The 22,678-nt window shown below is 45.0% G+C and overlaps 1 protein-coding gene across 1 annotated transcript in view; it reads right to left on the bottom strand.

Moving 5' to 3' along the window:
- LOC130124059 (receptor-type tyrosine-protein phosphatase delta-like) overlaps positions 1-22,678 on the bottom strand; it is a 99,245-nt gene that overhangs the window by 11,167 nt on the left and 65,400 nt on the right. Inside the window, exons 11-27 of the mRNA XM_056293441.1 lie at positions 21,743-22,122; positions 18,883-19,084; positions 17,558-17,694; positions 17,061-17,205; positions 13,574-13,891; positions 12,846-13,039; positions 12,597-12,623; positions 11,793-11,910; positions 10,098-10,769; positions 9,212-9,306; positions 8,646-8,899; positions 6,843-6,930; positions 6,010-6,228; positions 5,552-5,709; positions 4,557-4,669; positions 914-1,011; positions 526-649 (exon numbers count right to left, since the gene is read on the bottom strand). Coding sequence (XP_056149416.1) covers positions 526-649; positions 914-1,011; positions 4,557-4,669; positions 5,552-5,709; positions 6,010-6,228; positions 6,843-6,930; positions 8,646-8,899; positions 9,212-9,306; positions 10,098-10,769; positions 11,793-11,910; positions 12,597-12,623; positions 12,846-13,039; positions 13,574-13,891; positions 17,061-17,205; positions 17,558-17,694; positions 18,883-19,084; positions 21,743-22,122 — 3,342 coding nt within the window. The remainder of the gene's footprint in view (positions 1-525; positions 650-913; positions 1,012-4,556; positions 4,670-5,551; positions 5,710-6,009; positions 6,229-6,842; positions 6,931-8,645; positions 8,900-9,211; positions 9,307-10,097; positions 10,770-11,792; positions 11,911-12,596; positions 12,624-12,845; positions 13,040-13,573; positions 13,892-17,060; positions 17,206-17,557; positions 17,695-18,882; positions 19,085-21,742; positions 22,123-22,678) is intronic.

Raw genomic sequence — 22,678 nt, 5'->3', positions numbered from 1 at the left:
GAGCAGAGATCACTACTTCCAGCGCTATCTTTCAGTAAGCTTAATCCAAACAAGTGCAAAAAATGAATTAACTTCTTTGTGTGACGGTAATTGACCTCTGTATCTGTTCTCATTTAATGCACTACTGGTAAAAGCTGATGGCTGAGTGACTAAGAGAAGAGAACAAACAAACAAGATACTGTCAATGTAAATTTACAAGCTCCAGATCAAACCCATTCTCCCCCAATTGTTCTGGAGGAGTGCTGGCTGCACTTGAATGCACTCGCACTGTTTGTCAGTCTCATGCCACTGCACACAGCCGGTCTGGCACACTGTTTACAATTTCACATTTCAGCATTGTGCTGCTCCCTCGCTCTCTCTCTCTCTCTTTGCCGCTCACTCCTCCGTGCTCAAACATAGTCAACCTCTCACTTTCACTCGGCATCTCTTGGCCTCTACACTCCTCTGCTATGCATTTTTTTCCCTCCAAACTTCCAACTGATACTTCTCATTTCCTAATGCCCCCCCCCCCCACTGATATCCTACCCTCTATCGGAGACAGGATGACTCTGGTGTGGTCGTAGGCGATGACGTTGGCGTAACGGTTCTTCGGCTTGTTGACCTCCAGGTTGGAGTGCTCCCAGGTGAACTGCTGACCAGGGTCAATCGACTGAGGAGAAACAGTAAATACAGGCTGACAAGAGGAAATTTACAACGGTAATAATGGTTATTTGTCAGCCGATTCAGTCACGGGTCTCAGAGGTTATTAGGAAGATGTGTGACTCTTCCAACGAGGCTACTTGTTAACCTCTAATGTAGGCAACAGAGATGCAAAGGTTTATCGACCTCAGCTTCACGATGCATACGGCTCAACATCCGTAATCCATATGGATGTTAACTATCCAGCCGTGCTGCTCGGTGATGCATTTCTCACCTCGTATTCCTGAGACAGCCTGAGGTTGTCATTAGCTTTCAGCAGCTCAGTGTGTTCAGCTAGATCGCTAATGGGGATGGGAGGATGGCTCATCATTCCTGTGTGACAAAAGACCGTCAAAGGGCAGAGGTCAGGGGGGGGAACAACATCGGGGGACCGTCCCAAAATGTCAACAGCCAACTTCATTTAACAACACTTTGAATTTGAGAGAGCTATGCAAGAAGTGATGAAAACATTTCATATCATCAAGGAATACTCTGTGGTGGGAAATCAGTTTTGAGCCGTGTGCTGGGACAAACTGAGGCGAATAATGTTTGTTTGTAAAAACTGTTTTTCTTTGATAACTAGTTTTGTCTGATCAGAGGTGCAACGACTCAGAAAATGAACACAGACAGAACACTAATTAGGAGAGTTGAGCACACACATGCCCACTTACACATGCCCAAACACCCACACATTCACACACATGGGCATGCATGCATGCACACGCACGCATGCGCGTGCGCACACACACGCACGCACACACACACACACACAAAGAAAATAAATGAACAATCCTTATCCTCCGACATCCCCTTCTTCGCAGAGCTAGAGGTAGAGGAGTGGAGTTCATCCACCATTCCTAATGTGCACAGCTACTGCGCTAGAGCCAAGTATGAGTTATGAAGCTATGCATGAGATTCAATATCGATACAGTCTCGTAGTTCCACACCAGAATCAGAATGGATTCTCCATACATCTAGACTTGTGTATTGATGCACTACAAAAGGTTTCCAAGTCATTCATTCTGTTATATTCTTTTTTTGGCAGAATTTAAAAGAACTTTATCCGCTGACCTTCTCGCCAGATGAAGACACCAAGCACCAAGTGACACCAAGCTCTTCTCCACGGTCATGTCTTTTTTTTTTTGGGGGGGGGGGTGTTTTTCTCCCCAATTGTATTTGGCCAATTACCCCACTCCTCCGAGCCGTCCCGGTCGCTGCTCCACCCCCTTTGCCGATCCGGGGAGGGCTGCAGACTACCTCATGCCTCCTCTGATACATGCTTCTTTTAACCTGACGGTGAGGAGTTTCACCAGGGGGACGTAGCGCGTTGGAGGATCACAGCTATTCCCTCAGTTTCCCCTCCCCCCCCGGACAGGCGCCCCATCTGACCGACCAGAGGAGGCGCTAGTGCAGCGACGAGGACACATACCCACATCTGGCTTCTCACCCTTAGACACCGCCAATTTTGTCTGTAGGGACACCTGACCAAGCAGGAGTAACATGTGGATTCAATCCAGCGATCCTCATGTTGGTAGGCAACAGAATAGACCGCCACACTACCTAGATGCCCTACCAAACTAACACTGGCGAGCTAATGTTCGCAATTGCATCTTTTACCATAAATGTATGCTAGAGCATAACATTATGCACTGATCTATTCTTGTAGTTTGCAAATTAATGGGGGGCCTGAGGAAGAGCTGACAGATCGAAATGTTGCCGAATGAAACAAGTACTGGGAGGATTTCAGTGTGCACACCTCACTCCTTTGTTCTATGTTTTGCAATTTTTGTATTGCACCTGAATATTTTTTTTTCTGTATGTGCACACACTTGGTTCCTCTTCTGAAATCAACGGCCGTCAACATTTTCAAAGTGACCACATGGCAGGAAAATGTATGTTGGGTTTTCCAGTTCAGGAATTGTGCACATTTAATTTATCCTCCACTTTTTAGAAGATCATACTGACTCGGAACTGGAGGGACTTTGTAGTTGTCATACTTTATGCTGATTGGTTCGATGCAAATGAAATCTCCACTTTTCAACTGAAGTGAGTGACCAGTCCCCTCGTTTCGTGCAGCTCGGGACGATACAGTGACTTGAGGTGCCATATTGGCTCCTTCCACTAACTTTTCATTGGTTTGCACATTGCCAAATTTTGGCATCACAACCGATGCGAACACACAGCAATATCCATCAACATGCATGTTTACCCTATTTGTCTTATTATTTCGTTCTCTTTTTCAATGTCTTTTTATGCCCTTATGTAAAGTACCTTTTGAATCATCTTTGTGTATGAAATGTGCCATATATATATAAATAAACTTGCCTTATCCCCACCAGATTCTCTGAAGTATCAAATTTGTGATATTAATCTTCTTCCTCTTCTGGCTTGTTCCCTGTTTTTCAGGATTTTTCTGTTTTGTTTTTGTTTTCTGTTTTTCAGGAATTCTATAAAAAATTTTAATAATACATTTTTATACAGCGAATTTTATAATTTCCATCGGTACCATGTGATATTTATTATATTTCATTATATTATTTATTATATGTGAAATTTGTGATATTAATAAATAACCTTAACACCCCGTTTCTGAAGATCATTATTTATTTATTTTTAACTTACTGACAACCACAGTGGTGATTGGAGTGACTGGAGTCCCGTGCTGTCTGTAGCACAAACAAGAAGCACCAGCTGACGCTCGCGAAAATATGAATGGTGCTGTATTAAGCAGAGCTCTGCAAAACCAGCAAACCTTTCTTCCCCCTTTGAAAATACAAGTATCTGGGAGCAGTAACGCCTGGGAATAGAATAACGTCCTGAGAATTCGCGGCTCATCGAGTAGTCGACAGATGTCGACTCGAGGCGAGACCGTGGCATTCGATGTTTACATTGAAATGAATAGGAGGGTTCTTCTCGACTTATGTCAGCCGGCAGCAGTGTGTATTGGTCTATTTCACATTTCAAAAATCTGTATGAAATAAAAAAGCATTTACTCAACTGCCAAACAAATAATAATAATAAAAAAAAACAGAATGGTTTTAGTTTTTGATATTGTATTATGTTATAAAAGGTAATCTATGAGCTTGTTCTTTTATATTTGCCTGTTAGCAACTTGCTGCTTACTACCTGTGTTATTCTTTTTCTTTTGGCTGCTATGATGAAAACTTTTTTTATTCTCTCCCCCCCCTCCCCTTTTTCTCCCTAATTGTATCCGGCCAACCACCCCACTCTTCCTAGCCGTCCCGGTCGCTGCTCCACACCCTCTGCTGATCCGGGGAGGGCTTCAGACTACCACATAACTCCTCCGACACATGTGGAGTCGCCAGCTGCTTCTTTTCACCTGACAGCGAGGAGTTTCGCCAGGGGGATGTAGCGCGTGGGCGGATCACGCTATTCCCTCAGTTCCCCCTCTCCGCCAAACAGGCGCCTTGACCGACCAGAGGAGGCGCTAGTGCAGCGACCGGGACATATACCCACATCTGGCTACCCGGCTGCAGACACTGCCAATTGTGTCTGTAGGGATGCTTGACCAAGCCGGAGGCAACACGGGAATTTGAACCGGGATCCCTGTGTTGGCAGGCAACGGAATAGACTGCCACGCTACCTGGACGCCTTGCTATGATAAAAACTTAATTGCTGTTGCACCCTGTTATTTTTCTTGGTAAATCCTACCTGACACTCACCATCAAAATGAGCAACTCCAAAAGCGTTCATGACATGGATATTCGCAGATTAACTCTAGTTTTAAAGAGCGCCGGTGACAGAGAGTATTAAAAAAGTCATTCGTTTGCATGTGAAACTCCAGCTTTATAGCTTTACGTGTGCTAATACACTCAAAGTAAAAGCATGTGTTTGTATGTTTGTGAGTTGCTTCATACCTGGTGTCTGGAAATTGATGCGTCTCATCTCCACAGGGTCAGTGGGGTGGTGGGCCATCATCTCAGCGTTATTCAAAAGGCTTTTGGTGCCGGGTTCAGATTCCTTGCGCTTACTTCTTGGGGACCAACGAGTCAAGTAAACATTAACACAAAGCAATGAGGACAGCGTTAAAAGAGGACTCGGTAATGATACTGATTACTCACTTGATTACATACTTAAGGTGTACACTGTATCGATTGGAAAACATGACATGTCAGGGCCCCGTGTCAGTTCTCTTCAGAACATTTGGTACAGTACCAAGTAATTGCCCTGGGTTAAAATGCAAAAAGAGCTTGTCGTTGGTTTAATCTTACCTGTCAGGTTTGCTGCTTCCAACGAAGCAGGAGCGGGGAAAAGAATAATTAGATGTAGAAAAGGAAGGAAACAGACAGATTGTTAGAGAAGAAAATCAATATAATGCATCAGTATTCAAAAGTCTGAACTGACGCCTTGCAGCGGATAACACTGGCCTTTGGCTGGGTCAGACTGTTTGAAGCCTGTTAGAGGAATGCATAAACTTCTAAACTGGATTTAATTCATTGAATATTCTGATATCATCTGAGAATGTGTCAGCATAACAAATGCAAGATAAGACAGTCCTTACACAAGCATGATCAATTAGATCTTTGATACTGAGTGTAGTATTAATATTTTTTTGGCACTTTTTTCACAGCGACGGGAAAGGCCCCGGGCTGGATTCAAGCCCAGGCCGAGGTGGAAGGACTCAGCCTTGATACGTATATGGTACGCGCTATACCAGGTGAGCCACCGGGAACCCCCTGAGTGTAGTATTAACAGTAAACACTAAACACAATGGACAGAAACTCTATCTCGAAGGAGCTCGGCCAAATTCTCTCTGTCAGTTAACACGTCCCTCTCACAGCTGTTTATCTTACAGTTTTAATGGAAGTAATTGCAGGGCCAAAATGCACGGCGTTCATCTGCAATTACTCACTTCTTGTAAAGGAGGATGGCAATCACAATGCAGATGATGAAGACCACAGCCAGGACAGGTCCCACCACCCAGATCAGACCGTCCCCAGCATCCAAGGGTTGGGGGTCTGAGTCTGGAGCAATAACTGGATCTGTGTAAGGGCTGGCCACATACATCTTCTGTAAACACACAAATGGGCATAGGACTCGGTGAAAAGAGTGGACTACGCATGTAGAGGTAGAGCCACCTCTGACCAGTGTTTGTTTATGCACATCAGCAGCTGTGATGGAAAAGCTGGGTTGTTATTGCCTTTTTTATTTGTTACACTTTGACTGACATGAATTTTATTGTCTTAGCAGAGCGGCCATATTGACTGCAATGTATAGTGACAGCCTGTGGGAGACAAATATGGCGTAGCGGAATGAGGGTAAAGATAGTGACACGGAGTGTCAATGGACATGACAGGGTTCCTTTCGTACCCCAGTTGTGGCGTTGAGTTCAGCCAGGATGAAGAAGACATACTCCTGTCCCGCCTCCAACGCTCGGTTCTCAAAGCCGCCGTAGTCGAGCTGGTCTCCCAGGGTGAAAAAGGCTGGCAGGGTGGCAGGTGTGAAGCGGGCTGTGATGTAAGCCCGGCGCAGGTCCACCTGCTTCTGCTGCCTTGAATCCCTCTGCCGCTGACTGATGTCTTTTAACAGCTGAGAGATGGAGAGATGCAAGGTGGATAGGAGAGAGGCGGTGGCAGAAGGAGAGAGAGGAAACAGAAACAAGAAGGGTGGAATTTTGTTGCACTATATATGACTTAATAATGGTTGACAGGGTTACCACTCTTTCCATGACTTTTGCGTGTCTGTACATGTGAGCCGTTGCTCATGGAAGGTCATATTATTCCGCATTAAGTATCAGTGGAAAACTCAATAGTCTCCAAATGGACGGTATAACTTTTAGCTGCTCACTGAACACATTCCCCAAACACTGGTGCTACTCCAGCGGTTAAAACTATGGATAAGATGATGCAATCCCAGCAAGAATCATGCAAAAAAATATGTAGTTTCAGCTGGTAATGATACAATTTTATTACCCAACTTTCCAATTTTCCTTGAACCCAATATTTCCAGGACATCTGATCAATTTGATCATTTTCCAGAAATTTATATAGTTTCCATGATTTCCGGGACATGTGGAAACCCTGGTTTGAACACTTCTCTTTTAATTCAACACAGTCAACAGAAGTTCTCAGTTCTGCAAATGTGATTTTGTTTGCAGGTCCTCTCCTCCTCCCAGGTAGAGCTCAGCGTGTGCTGTCTCTCACCTCCTCTAGGTCCATTTCATCCGGACTCTTAAGGTGTCTGATGACGCCTCTTGCTCTCCTCAGTGGAACCACCACCACATAGACATTCCTGTAAAAGCAAAAGAACACAAACAGCATTGAACAAACAATCATCTACACATGTTAAAGGACTGAACATTAACTTTTTTCAAGCGCTTCATTGCTACCCGTCACACCAACAAAGACTGCACTGTGCATTACTTAACACCATGAGACTAGCAGATTTTGTTTAGTCTTGTACGAGGTATAAATGCTTTTATCATCTCGATAGGACTACCATCCATCCATTATCCAAGCCGCTTATCCGAATTCGGGTTGCGGGGATGCTGGAGCCTATCCCAGCAGTCATTGGACGGCAGGTGGGGAGACATCCTGGACAGGCCGCCAGACCATCACAGGGCCGACACATTCACACCTAGGGACAATTTAGTACGGCCGATTCACCTGACCTTTTCAGGCTAACATTCTCCGTTTTATTTACGGCGAGTGTAAAATGCAGCAGCAAGGCTTTTAACCAAATCTAAGCGGCGAGATTTTACTACCCTGATTTTAGCATCACTAAATTGGTTGCCTGTTAATTTTAGAACCGATCTCAAAATCTTATTGATTGCCTATAAGGCTGGCATTAGTGTAGCACCCAGCTATATCGCAGATATTTTAGTCCCATGTGAGCTTACTCGCAGCCCGAGACCCTCTGGCAATGCCAGCCGACTCCCATCAATACATGAAAGGTGCTGTATTTTGCACAGCTCTGCAAAAACCTTTTTTCATAGAAAACACGAGTCTGCCTTATTACTGCTTGTAGGATAGTGCTTCGACACCGGAAAATAAAGGGAGATATTTCACTGAAGCAATGGACGGATGAAAATTTCTTGCTGTGAAAAACTGCTATAGCTTGATAGATAGGGAAGATACGGGGCTTAAATATTAATGCAATATAATATAATAGGCAAGAACTGCGCCCTTTTAGGATGTCCCAGTAAGCAAGATGTATAATTAGCATAATATATTCCTCTCACCCAGTTGTCTCCCTTAACTATACAGAGATGATTTTCTCTTCTGAACACCTGTTTTCCCTTGTTGGTTGTTTTTATCTCCTGTCTGGCTTGTTTTTAGTGTTGTTTTGACAGGTTTTATATTCTGTGTATGTACATAAAAAAAAAAGGGCAAGAAAACGTAAATAGCAAGATAAGAAAATACAAATCTGCAGGAGCACTGACTCCTGAGAAGAATACGGCGTTCTGAGAAGCGGCGACTCATCAAGTAGACGCACATCCACGCAACACTGAACGCCACCGGTTCTGGGGGTTTACATAAACTGAAATGAATAGGGACATCCTTCTTGATATGCGACGACTGGCGCCAGTGTGTGTTGTTGGCCTTGAGGAGGTCAGGTCAGTTACATCGCTCCGTTCTTTGAGATCATTATTAAAGACAACCGTTTATAAAAGTGCTTTTGTTAGATTTTGTCTCTGCACCTGTGTTTTTTATTGGCTTTAATCTGTCATTTCTGTTTTACTAATTGCTTTCAGTGTTGCTTTTGTTCCTTGAATGCCGTCAGTCACACCACCTTTGGCTCCTGTTTCTCCTCATATCTAAATCATCGTTTTATCATTTTTTTGAAGCACTTTATAACTTTGGTTTTTTTTAAAAAAATTTTTAAAAGCATAATAATTAACATTATCATTTTAAGATCATTATCATTATAAGCATACGGTGACATGAACATAACGCGGATGCGTCATTAACAACAACTCAGGTCATAAATTTCAATGCTGGTCTTACTTGACGGGTGTACGAGTCTCAAGCGAGGGCAGGATAATGGTGACAGTGGTCTCGGTATCACGGGTGTGATCAATCTCTGGGCGGCGGATGGTGATTGGCGGGGAGGTCTTGGCGTGGATGCGGTGGCGAAGGCCTCCCATGTTCCCCTCTGGAGAGGTGATTTTAAAGTCGTAGGTGGTGTCAGGCTGCAGGTTGGGGATCACCGCCTTCTTCAGACGAGCGTCCACCTCCATTTTCTGCCGGTTATATTCCACCTGGATACGGCCATAGTTTTAATGGGATTTGGGTTAAAAATTCAAAAGTAAAAATATCTTGTACATGTGATGCTCATATCTACATCCTAACATATATGCAGCCCTGTATAGTTTAATTAGTGGAGCCTGGCACCATCAGGCTGGGGTCAACCGTGGTAAAAAATATATACATGCATAATACTGCAAGGCATTATAGTTTAAAGTATATGCTTGTAAATATATGCCCTGTTATGGTGAATAAATAAGCTTTGTGTTATATAAAGATGTGTACTACTTTATCGCAAAGTAGCACAAATCAGCTGGTTGACGTACAGTGAAGCGATAGGGGTTGCTACTTTCTGGAAACTCCCAGGTCAGCAGGACGCTGGTCTTAGTGGCCAGATTGACTGAGAAGTTCCTTGGCACATCTGATAGATGAATTAAAAAAAAAAGTTACACATAAATGAAGAATTTCTCTCAATTTCAGGGCTCCTCTGCAGAACACCACCGCAGACCTGCAAAATGGAGGGAGGGAGCCAATTCAGATCTGTTACAAGGAAAGAATGGCACATGATGAAGAGGAAGATGAGGAAGTGATGTGGAGAGTGGATGCCAAGAGTTGTATACATACAATAAAAGTCAAGACAGACAGAAGGAATGTGACATGCCACATTCTCAGCCTTAAGTGTAAGGTTGTGTTAAGAGTCCAACGTCAGCATGTCAACAAAGATTTTGGAAAAAGGTGGCTATGGGGGTTTCTAAGAAGCAAAGGCTTACCTGTAGATATACAGCCAGACATTGCCCCCGATTTGTTTCAGTCAGACTTAGACTTAACACTTACCTCCTGTGTTAGATACGTCCGATTCCTCTACTGACTTTTACCTGAAGGTATGTGATAAGCAGTGCTCTTGAAGCAAACATCCATAAGCATTCAGCCTGTTTCCACTTGTGGTGAAGGGTAGAGTAGGTGATGGAGGTGTTGGTGAGTGAATGGGTAGAGGAGATTGGGGAGAGTAGTAGTGTTCCTCTGGACTTTGCAGGTCTCAGCATCTTAGAGGTGCACAAGTGAGAGGACCAGCTTGTAAGAACTGGTCCAGAGTTAACTTAGTATTTTTTGAAGCACAATACCAAATCCATAGAGGGGAGGGGGAGTGGAGACGTGACCTGGAGCAATGCTTAAAGGATAAGGGGTGCTCCTCGGGCCTGAGGCCAGCCCTACCTGTTTCTAAGGCCAGGGTTTGGCACAACAGCGGCGGGCTGAAAGGGCCTGGCCCGACTTTGGTGTGGGCCCTGAGCTGGACCTCATAGGCTGTGCTGTGGTTGAGGCCCAGGATGGTGTAGCTGGACTCGCTGGCGGGTAGCCTGACCTGACACAAGGCAGCAGAGAGGGCAGGTAGGGCAGGTAGGTTAGATGGGGCTGGGGCAGCAGAGGGTTTGAGGACCTCTGCCTTTCGGTACGCTAGGGTGTACTCTGTGATGATGCCATTGCACTCTTCTGGGGAAGGGGGCAGCCAAGAAAGCTGGAGGGAGCAGCAAGTGGCATTGACCAATTCTGATATTTTAGGGTATCCCAAGGGTAGATACTCAGGAATTTCTATTTCCTGTCGCACTACATCTCCATAGCCTGCTCGGCTCTTAGCAGAGAAGACAAAGACGTAGGAGGAGCCTGGGGAGAGGTTACTGACAGTGAAGTTTTTTTCTCGAGCTGTGAAATCCACTGTGGTGTCTAAGGAGGTGTTCTTCGGGCCAAACTGTAGGCGGTATCCCTGTATTTCCACTTGGGGCCCCTGACTATCAGAGCCTGACTCAGAGCACCCTAGAGGAGGAGCCCATCGAACCAGCGCAGATGGACCGGATCCTGGATGCACCCAAAGGGAGGGGGGGCCAGGCACTGCAAACAGAAAGGAGGTGTGAGCAGCATAAAATTAATCTTGGTATATATAAAGAAACAAACAAACACATCAAGTAAACCCTCGGGGAAGAGATATTCAAGAACGCAATCATGATTTTCAACACTATGTTGTGTGGATAACACTCCATAATATTAGGCAGGCTTCTGTGTATCTCTGAAATGCCTGTGAAGTTGTGTGGAAAAATGTCCGCCATGTATATGAAACGCTGCCAAAATTGTGTCTGCCAATGATCTCACTACTAGATAATCTGTGAATGTGAAGATGCACTTTCTGGTTTGCTGAAAGGCTGCATTGTAATTGCACTGCAGGAAAACACGAGTATCAGCCCTACATACAACTGTGTGAGAAAATGAGAACAACGATGCAACATTACGCAGCTGTATGTAAGGTTGTTATTCACCCTTTTTGCTTACGCAACGCAGGCTATTGGCAAACCAGGAAATAAGTTTTCACATTCACAGATTATCTGCCAGTGACATCAGCGGCAGATAATTTCAGTGATGCTTCAGAGACAAACAAATGACTGCTCAGTATCATGACTGCTGATGGAGCATTATCCCTACAACATCATCTTGAAAATTGTGATTGTTTCCTTTTTCTTTTTCTTCTTTTTTGAGAATGTAGTGGTGTTTTGGAAAACCAGTCGTTTTCAAGATACACAGCGATGAGGTAAAGTATCTCTAATTGTGGCTACGTCGCTTGTGCAAATCATATTGTCAGATTTCACAGGGAATCCGATCCGGAGACGAGCATTTAAAATCACTTTAAAGCAATATCTAATCTTCATGCTGATGGTCTCGTTTGCTTATGTCGGTCATACAGAGGCATCAAAATTAAATTGAGACTGACAAATAACCCCTTGTAGAAGCTTTGAGTTTTTATTGATTCGGTTGGTTATCTAGTGTAAATAAAAAGGCTCCTGGCACGGCTTATAGTAAGGTCATTTGAGTGTGTTGGTTCTGCATCCAGCGCACTGATCTGTGTGTTTGGCATATACTTACCGATCCCTAGGGTCTGCACCAACTTGGCTTTGCTGTGTGTACCGTCCCCTTTGGTTGTGTAGGCTGCCACTGAGATGGAGTACAGAGTCTCTGCTTTCAGACCTCCCAGAATCATCTCCTGTTGTAAAGAAAGCATTACAGAAACATGAGCCCAAGCCGAAAATGCATCATTTTCCCACTGATATGATGAGAAGCTATCCATCCATTAACCGACTCAGTGTCACGGGATGCTGGAGCCTACCCCAGCAGTCATTGGGCGGCAGGCGAGGAGACACCCTGGACAGGCTGCCAGTCCATCACAGGGCCGACACATTCACACCTAGGGCCAATTTAGCATGGCCGATTCACCTGACCTGCATGTCTTTGGACTGTGGGAGGAAACCGGAGCACCCGGAGGAAACCCACGCAGACACGGGGAGAACATGCAAACTCCACACAGAGGACGACCCGGGATGACCCCCAAGGTTGGACAAACCCAGGGCTCGAACCCAGGACCTTCTTGCTGTGAGGCGACCATGCTAACCACTGCGCAACCCTATCAGTAGCCCTAGCCCTAAGCCCTAGGAGAAGCTATCTCCGTTTATTTTGTTTTAAGTGAGGGTTCACTGAGGGCTGCATTAAAATAATTAAATAAATAAATCCCACGTTACATCACAAAAAGTTTAAATGCATTACAGGCTCACTGACACTGGTAGTCAAAACTTGTTAATGAGGATTTCATAACCGCCCTTATGTAATGTTTCATACGTTACATTAACAGTGATTTAAGTTTATAGCACAAAGAGAATGTGTAGTCACACTCACATACTGAGTCGAGTCATCCTCCTCCATCTGACCCCACAGGCAGGACACACCCCGCAGGCAGTCGAGACAGAGGCAGAGAAAAGGAACAGCGAGTCAAATGAGCAAAGGAAAAAGCAAGGACGGCTGGAAATTTCGAAAATACCCCCGAGGCAGAGCTGTGTGTGCGTTGCTTGATGTTAAAAATGAACCTTATGCAATTCATGCATGAATCCCGTATTCAGAAGCTAGACATCGGCGTTATTATGTCACCTGAGAGTCATCCAACAGCAGGTCTTTGATCCAGGGCAGGCTTCGTGATTCGCCACTCTCCACGCGGCTGTAGTGCACCTGGTAACCACGAATCTGGCCCTGCCGCAGTCGCGGTAACACCGACCGCCAGGTGACTCTGAGTGCCGAGGAGTTCAGTGGCCGCACGTCCACCTGACGAGGGGCAGCCCCAGGGACTGAACATGCATGGTCACACACACACACACACACACACACACACACACACACACACACACACACACAAACACACACACACACACACACACACACAGACAACCACAAAAATAATGCCCATAATTAATGGCTGCCATCACCGATAAAAATATAGCTGTCTGTCTTTGTGTGTGTATTGGTGTGGTAGAGAGAGAGCGAGAAAGAGAGAGAGACAGAGAGGTAGAGAAAGAGAGAGAGACAGACAGACAGAGAGAGAGAGAGTGTGATTGACTGTGTGCTTGCATGGTTGTACTGTGTGTGTGTATGTGTGTGTGTGTGTGTGTTTGTGTGTGTGTGTGTGCGCTGGCCGAACTCACCAGCATCATTAAAAATATCCCTATACAAGCTTTTAACTAACTACCTCCAGTGTACGCAAGCAGATACGAAGACAGACAGACACACAAACACACACAGAGTAACAGTAAATAATGCTCTGAACAATCAATACCATTTGGGTCTAATCACCGACTAACCCTTGCCACTGCAAAAATACTCACCATCCTCATCAGTTCTGCACAACACAGCCAGGCTCAAGGGTCCACTTCCCTCTGCAGTGGAGGCTGCCATAGTAATATTGTACCAGCTCCATTTCTCCAGTCCCTCTATCACCGTCTGTCCCTGCTTGGTGGGGATAGGAAGGCTCTTCATCTCTTGACCGTGACCCTCAGCTCGGGCCCCAGAGAGCCTCTGGTAGCTCAGCTCATAACCTGCCAAAACGCCATTCTGGCCTTCGATTGGAGGCGGCTTCCAACTTACTCTCACGGAGGTAGAGCTGGCGCTCTCACAGGACACACCCTCGGGTGCAGCTGAGGGCTCTGAGCGGACAACGGGTAAAGAGGGCAATTGGCAAAGAGTTTAGGAAAGACCCAAGAGAATGGAATAGAGAGGCAAAGAGAGGGGGAAAAAGTCCAAGCGAAGAGAAGGATTGAAGATAAGGATGAAAAGAGGAAACAATAGCAAAACTAAGGTGAATTGAACCGACAGAGACAAATGATAACATCCGGAACAAGGTGACTCAGGAAAACTGAGAGCAACAGCAAAACGCAGAAACAAAATTTCGGGCGCGGAACCTAATGAAATAAAACAGAGAGGTTAGTATCGACCGCAAGTAGTCAATTCAATCATACCCAAGGAGAATTTGTAACTGATATCCCATGATTGCATTTTATACATCGCCAGTAGCTGCGGGTACAAAAGGGGCCATTTTTATGAATGAAAAGCAGATAAAAACTTATTTTCGAAGGCTGCGATGTGCAGTTCACTGAAAAGAAGCACTGAGACACATACACATTTCTGACCACTAGTCCCCATGGTGGCGTTTTCCTGGATTCCTCTAGGTAATAAAACACGGAGACTTTCCGATGCTGACTATGGTAAGATCTTGAGCTACGCTGAAGATAAAAAAAAAACAACCCCAAAAACAAACAAACAAAAAAACCTGCATCATACACTGCCAGGAATGAATTAGGAGGTAGGTGGAGTGAGAAACAGCGATAGACAGAAGAGGAGAAGGCACTCTGAATGATGGCAAGAGTGGGAATAAGACGACAAGCTGTAGATGCTGAGATTTAATGACAACAACTGTCATGTAAGAACACATTTTGCGAACACACACACACAAGTGCACACACACAACTACTACAAATTTCCAAAGAATTAAACCACTTCTTACCTTGAACAACATCCCCTAAAAACACAGGTTTCGGGTGAAAACCAATATGCAACACACACACACACACACACACACACACACACACACACCATCCATTATCCAAACTGCTTATCCTGCTCTCAGGGTCGCGGGGGTGCCGGAGTCTATCCCAGCAGTCATCGGGCGGCAGGCAGGGAGACACCCTGGACAGGCCACCAGACCATCACAGGGCCGACACACACACCCCCACACACACATTCACACCTAGGGACAATTTAGTATGGCCAATTCACCTGACCTACATGTGGGAGGAAACCAGAGCACCCGGAAGAAACCCACGCAGACACGGGGAAAACATGCAAACTCCACACAGAGGTAACCAAAGGAGTTGAATCAAGTGCAACTGGACTTGGTATATATCCGTGAAGACGTTTCGCCTCTCATCCAAGAGGCTTCTGCCTCAGTTCGTGCCTTTCTGACTAGACCAAGCTAGTCTGACTGGCTGGTGATGAGACTCAGAATTTATCCTCTTGGAGTTGTTGTCAGAGCTATAGATGTCCATGGGTCTTTGTGTCCCGATGTTTACCAACACCCGTCGCTAACAGAGCCATAGATATGAGTGGCTCTTTTGTGTACCGATGTTTGACCGTGCCCGTCGTTATCGGAGCTATTGATATGCGTGGCTCTCCTGTGCTCCGATGTCCAGCCGCGCCCATCGCCACACAGAGGACGACCCAGGACTACCCCCAAGGTTGGACTACCCCGGGGCTCGAACTCAGGACCTTCTTGCTGTGAGGCGACCACGCTAACCACTGCACCGCCGTGCCGCCTAAACACATACACACATACAAACAAACGCACGCACGCGCACGCACATACACACACACAGACATGGGGGAGGGCTGCTGGTGGTTGACGGTAGTATATGTCTGAGGGTATGATAGTCATAGCTGGCAGGTTTAAGTATCTATCCGCTCAGCTGTACCGCCACTGTTCTGTTGGCCCCAGGGGACAAATCTAGATGTGCACTAAGGCCCGGTGATAACGAAGCGCAAGTATAACTTCACTTGAAAGTGAATTCTACTGCATGAAATGGCTTGCTTATCTGCCACCTTCGCTCTCCTGCCCCACTGCCAGTCTCTTCGTTTTTTTCTTCTTGGGGGTATGGAGAGGTGAGGAAAGACCAACCAAGTGTATATTACACTTCAAAATGCATTAATTCAACCCCAAGAGTTCAAAAAGGCTTACCTGTTAGTTAGGCGCAATGCACCGATGGACTCCTCGCTTGACCGAGACAGAATTCTATCAATTCTTTCCCTTGCACCATTTTCTCTATAATCTTTGATATTTTTTCCTTTCTTGTTAGCAGATATGAAATGACTAGATGTGTCAGAGCCATACAACAGATCCAATCTGGCGTCTTATCGTCTATCTGAGATTGTTTTCAAAAAGGAGACAAGGGAGAGAATCTCAGTGATGCTGCAGAGATGAAAAGGCCTTGGATACAGCACACACTCGCCTGCACTTACCTGCTAACACAGAAGACCAATCACAACCCTTCAATCCTCCTCATGGCTGCCTACCAATGTGTGTGTGTGGGGGGGAGAGTTAACCCCTTCAAAGAAATATGATGCTGTGACAGATTTGAGAAAGAATGAAGAAAAAAAGTGAAAGCAGGGCGGGAAAGAAGAGAGTAGTGAAACATTAAACCAGTCTCCGGGTACTCCGTCTCCATCTGTCAAGTTGCTTTGGCTGTATGAGAAAGCAAAAGGCTGACCAGAGGAAGAAAGGCACACTCCAGACTTGGCTTGATGGATGGGAGTGGGTTGGACAGATGGGCTAGATAAATGAGATGGATGGATAGATGTGGAGATGGCTGCCAGTTTTCACCGAGTCATAGGGATTTAAGTGTTTGTGTGTGAAAATGTTTGTTTATATGTGTGTGTGTGTGTGTGTGTGTACCTGGTTTTTCTATCCTAATGGGGACCAAATGTCTCCATAAGGATACAAAAACCTGAAACCACCTACCTTGTGGGGATATTTTATGGGTTCCCATGAGGAAGAGGGTCTATTTTAGGGTTAGGTCTTAGGTTTAGAGTTAAGGTTAGAATTAGGATTAGGTTAAGGTTAGGAATGTAGTTATGATGATTAAGGTTAGGGTTAATGGCTAGGGAATGAATGTAGTCAATTAGGGGTCCCCACAAGTATAGGGTGACATGGTATTCGTGTATGTTTGTGTGTGTGTGTGTGTGTGTGTGTGTGTGTGTGTGTGTGTGTGTGTGTGTGTGTATACACTTGTGTGAATGTGTGTTTGGCTGCACACGGTAACGTACTGGCCTGCGACGTCCTCTGGACCAGTTCATTGGTGAAAGCTCCAATGCCTTTGTTAGAGATGGCGGCCAGGGAGAAGGAGTACTCTGTGTTGGCTTTCAAACCCTCCACCGTGTAAGAATTCCTGGGCCCAAAGGTCAGCTTCTCCTGCGTGAGAGTGAGATGGGAGCGGAGGAGAAGTTGAGCGATGTGAAAAGGATTAAATGAACAGATGGGAAAATAAAAGGATAAAGAGGGAAGCGAAGTGAGAGAGGAGATGATCAGTCAGAGAGTGGTGCTGGACATTGGGGATAATCTTTTGAAATTCCTCTTCTTTTCTTCCTCTTATCCCTCTAGCCTGTTTGCAAATCCACTTGCTGGAGGGATCGAGAGAGAGAGAGAGAGAGAGAGAGAGAGAGAGAGAGAGAGAGAGAGAGAGAGAGAGAGAGAGAGAGAGAGAGAGAGAGAGAGAGAGAGAGAGAGAGAGAGAGAGAGAGAGAGAGAGAGAGAGAGATCTTACCAAACTGCCAAACTTGACAGGCTTGTAGAGCAGCTCGTAGTTGACGATGCCCTCTTTAGTATAAGCGGGCTCCCAGGTCAGCTCGATGCTCGTGTCTGTCACTCTTCCAACTTTGAACTTCCCCGGCTGACCTGGAACTGCAGCGGCCGTGATAGTACCCGGTGTTAGAAACACAGTCAGCTGGCAAACTGCACAACCATCTAAACAAGTCACTCAGATAATGCAGTACTGAGTCTTAAAGGGATAGTTCAGGTTTTTTTAACAGTGTGGTATGAGTTACTCGCGAGCAGGAAATACTGACGCGTAGACATTAGCCAGGTCAGGGCATCCTTACCAGATGCCTCAGCGAGTTAGTAGCTTGTCAGAAGGGAAAAAAAAAAGATTTTAACCATCTGCAACAGAATACATTTGTCATGTATTAACAACCTAAATATCATGTTCGTTGAAGATTAGTCTACTGTAAAATATAGTAGTGCGACACAAGCGCTTCTCAACAAAATGGTTTTAAGATATAGCCTCTATCTGTGAAGAGAAAGAGCATCGATAACAGAGGGCAGATGTTGTATTCTGTCATGGATGGCTATAACTTTTTTTTTTTTTGCGTATTGTGTCATGTTTTTGTTAGCTGTCCTCCGTTCACCGCTGTGCATTTTTCCCCGACAAGCTGCTGACTCGCTGTGACAAGCGGCCTGATCTACGAACGCAGGACTTACTGACTCAGTCAATGTCCACGTTAATATATCTACTTGTGAGCAACTCATCCCAGCATGTGTCGGAAAACCCGGACTAGCCCTTTAAAATCTTTTTTTTTTAGGAAAGGGGGAAACTGCCGATGGGCTCGGATTGTTTTTTGTTGCCGTTTCTGCTGCATTTTTTTGTTATGAAGATTTTTTTTCTTGAATCAAGTGACATGTTAAATAAGTAGGAGCCTGCCCCCATAATGTAGGCAACACCAATTTATTTAAGAAGAGAGGGGCGTTCGCCCTGCAGATTCTTTAAACAAGTTTATTTACTTTAGAAAAAATTAAGTTATAGCACCCCATTAGCAGATTTGTTTATTTGTTTGGGATTTAATACTCGACTAAAATTATTTTTCAAGATGGATATTTTTTGCAGTATAAGGGCTTCAAGAGAATATTTTTCCTTTGCCTTTAGAAGTTAATTTACTTGATCAATCAGAAGCACCAACACACAACCAAGCATCTATCAACAAACTCACATCTGCATAAATGCACACCTGCAAACACAAGCGTGCACATACGCACACACACATACACACACATGTAGAAAAACACACACACGTGCCCAGTAACCCAAATACTGACCTCCAGGCATGACTTTGACATGGACCGGATCAGAAAAAGGTCCGTCCCCTACAGATGTGAAGGCCAGTACCTGGACAGTGTAGGTCTCTGAGGGTACCAGATTCTGGATGGTGGTGATCACACTGTCCAGGACATTATGGATCTGCCACTCGTTCATCGGCCGCGATGGATCCATGGTGTAGTACACACGATAGCCCTTCACCTAGACAAGATGGAGAGAAGAGTGAGAGGCCACTAGATAGGTCTAGGACATTGTTAGAGAGGACAAAATTCAGTATATTATCTGAAAGGTACTCGGTGGACTAGACACTATTAAGTGGTCATTCACCTAATCCCACTGTCCCACATGGTAATCCATAATACCTCTTTATATTACACAGAGCAGATTAGATTTTTACCACAGGGAGAATCAAATCTGTGAATGTAATTTAATTTCTTTTTTCCAAATGGTCTGGCGGATTTGTTGGCTCAGTGTTTCTAAGGTAGGTAGGTCACTGACAAAAGGTGAAGCCTTCTTATGTCTCGGGCTGCTGTGGCTTTGACCCGGATAAACAGACTCTGCCCTCACTTTATGGCTGACGTGACCTTTTCCCAATAAGAGTGTTAAATGGCTGTTGCCCGGCGATGCTAAAATGTAATCACTACTGCTCCTGAGTAATCTGTTTATTGCTTATGTATATTGTGGGCAATCTGACAATGGTTACCTTTTCCCCACTTACCACATGTATGACCTCTCTGGTAAGCTTTGATATTTATTAAATCTGTATGTACCCTTTTAAAACCTATGCTTTTATTAAAAAATTCGGTTAGCTGCTGAAGGGAACAACCTTCTCTGTAGGTTGTGGCTTTATTTTTTAGACCTACAGCTACACACAGCAGCGATTGAATGTTCTGCTATATACGCTGATGAACCAAAACATTATGAGCACTCACAGGTGAATCGAATAACATCGATCAACTCCAAACAAGGACACATCTCAAGGTCTGGGTAGATTAGATGGTAAGCGAACAATTAGTCCTAGCCAGTGTGTTGGATGCAAGAGAAATGGGCAGACCTGAGCGACTTTGACAAGGGCCAAATTGTTATGGCCAGATGGCCGGGTCAGAGCATCTCTGAAACGGTAAGGTTTGTGCGGTGCTGCCGGCCAGCCGTGGTGAATACAGTGTCTCTCTGCGAGTATACGACTGTGGTCTGAGGAGGGACCAACCACAACCAGGCGACACAGGATGTTGGGCACCCAAGGGTCATTGATGTGCGACGGCAACGAAGGCTATCCTGTCTGGTTCAAACTGACAGAAGGTCTACTGTGGCACAAGTCACAGAAAATTGTAATGATGGTTACAAGAGGAATGTGTCACAACACACAGTGCATCGCACCCTGCGACGTATGGGGCTGTGTAGCTGCAGACCAGTCAGAGTGCCCATGATGACCCCTGTCCACCGTCGCAAGCGTCAGAACTGGAGCTTGGAACAATGGAAGAAGACCGCCTGGTCCAATGAGTCCCGTTTTCTTTTAGATCATGGGGATGGCCATGTATGTGTGCACCGGTTACCTGGGGGAAGTGATGGCACTTGGATGCACTGTGGGAAGACGACAAGCTGGTGGGGGGAGTGTGGTGGGGGGAGTGTGATGCTCTGGGCAATGTTCTGCTGGGAAACCCTGGGTCCGGCCATTCATGTGGACATCAATTTGACACGTGCCACTGACTTAAACATTACTGCAGACCAGGTACACCCCTTCATGGCAATGGTATTCCCTGATGGCAGTAGCCTCTTTCAGCAGGATAATGCATCCTCCCACACCGCACTCATTGTTCAGGAATGGTTTCAGGAACATGATGGCGTGTTCAAGGTGTTGCCTTGGCCTCCAAATTCTCCAGATCTCAATCCGATTGAGCATCCGTGGGATGTTTTGGACTGACAAGTCCGATCTATGGCGGTTCCACCTTGCAACTTACAGGACTTGAAGGATCTGTTGCTAATGTTTTGGTGCCAGATACCACAGGACACCTTCAGGGGTCTTGTCGAGTCCATGCCTTGGCGGGTCAGCACTGTGTTGGCGGCACACGGACAACCAACAGCATATTAGGCCATAATGGTTAGGTCATAATATTTTAGCTCATCAGTGTATTTGTGACTTTCTGAAATCATTGCTTAGTGTAGTTAGGTTTGACAAGTGCATTTTTATACCAATAATGCTACAAATGAGACAATATTATCATTATTATTAGCGCTGCAACTAATAATTATTTGCATTATTAACCCAAAGTGATATCTTCAACCTGATTACTTGGTCTCACCAGCAGCCAAAATCACGTTATAACAATATGATTCACCCAACTAAGCAACAATGTTGAGTAAATGTCTAAAACTGGGCTAAATTTGGGTGAAAAGTGAAAGTCTCGTAAAAGTTTAAAATCTCTTGGCTGGAGAGCCAACCCGTCACTACTAAAGCAAAAGCAATTAAAAGTACTCTAGCACAATATATGGACTTACACTATGTATTTCAGAATGTTAAATTGTTTTGGAAACACGTAATTATGTAATAATGGATTAAACAGTTTGGTCTTAGAGTGGGCTAATTTTAGCCAGATATATTCTGGGCTAGGTGAGCGCTGAGCTACCATCTTGAAATTGGGTCTACTGCTCAGTGGGATGGAAAGGCAAACAAAACTGTAACCAACAAATGTTTGGTATTTTTACTTTTCAAAAATTACTAAAATGATTAACTGACTGGCAAAAATTATGACTAATTTTTTGTCAATCAATTAACTCATTGTTTCAGCACTAATTATTATTATCACAATCACTATCTGTAATATGACACTTTATACATGGCTGTCTTGACCTCTATCCCACCTGTCCATTGGGCTCTTCTGGTTCCTCCCAGCGGACCATCACAGTGTTTTGGGAAATGATTCGGGCTTGGACATTTCTGGGTGGGCTAGCTGGGGCTTGCTCCCCGGTGCGGGCCTCCACACGCATAGATGGCGGCCCCTGACCGATGCTGTTGAAGGCTGACACTCGGATCTCATACTCTGTATTTGGGTACAGCCCCCCGATGCTGTAGCGGGTGGTGGTGATGCTGTCCACCGTCTCATACTTGCTGTCAGGGGCCTTGGCGCGGTACTGGATGATGTAATAGGAGACGGGATCAGGGTTGCCAGAGTCCCAGGTGATGGTCACACTGGTGGCCGTGGTCTCTGTGACTATAGGCGTGCCAGGGGGCTTTGGCAAAGCTTAGAGGGTTGGAGGAGATTGAAGGGGGATATTAAATCAAAACAGAGAAAATAACACAAAGCACCCTCTTTTTCCACTGTACAAATTTAATGACCCAACCTCAAAGCTGAAATCCAGGATTATTCTCCATTATAAAATAGTTATTTTATCTATCGGGACCATGAAGTCAGGTTACATAATACTAACTGTCATCTTTACTGCAGTTGGAGAGACTCTCCATATACCACTGTTGAATTTTTTGACTGCGTAGGTCGAACACTGGCGCAGCGGCAAACATGTTCCTACTCAAACAGAAAAAAGAATTGATGATGATGTAGCATTGCTTCCACTGGATACCTAATCTATCAAGTCTACAATCAATATTACAGTACAATACCTTTTCTATATAGTATGATATTGTTTGTAATACATTAGATTAAACTGTTAACTTGGGTCTGAGGACGCCATTTTACAAGAGTAGGAACTGTTTACTTCTGAACTGATGACACACAAGCCACAATGGCCGCTACACCTTATTTGTAGTTCTCGTGGCCAGAGGGAGAGACAGATATGGAA

The sequence above is a fragment of the Lampris incognitus genome, chromosome 14, assembly GCF_029633865.1.
Source record: "Lampris incognitus isolate fLamInc1 chromosome 14, fLamInc1.hap2, whole genome shotgun sequence".
Lineage (NCBI taxonomy): Eukaryota > Metazoa > Chordata > Actinopteri > Lampriformes > Lampridae > Lampris > Lampris incognitus.
This window is presented reverse-complemented; position numbering and strand designations above follow the sequence as displayed.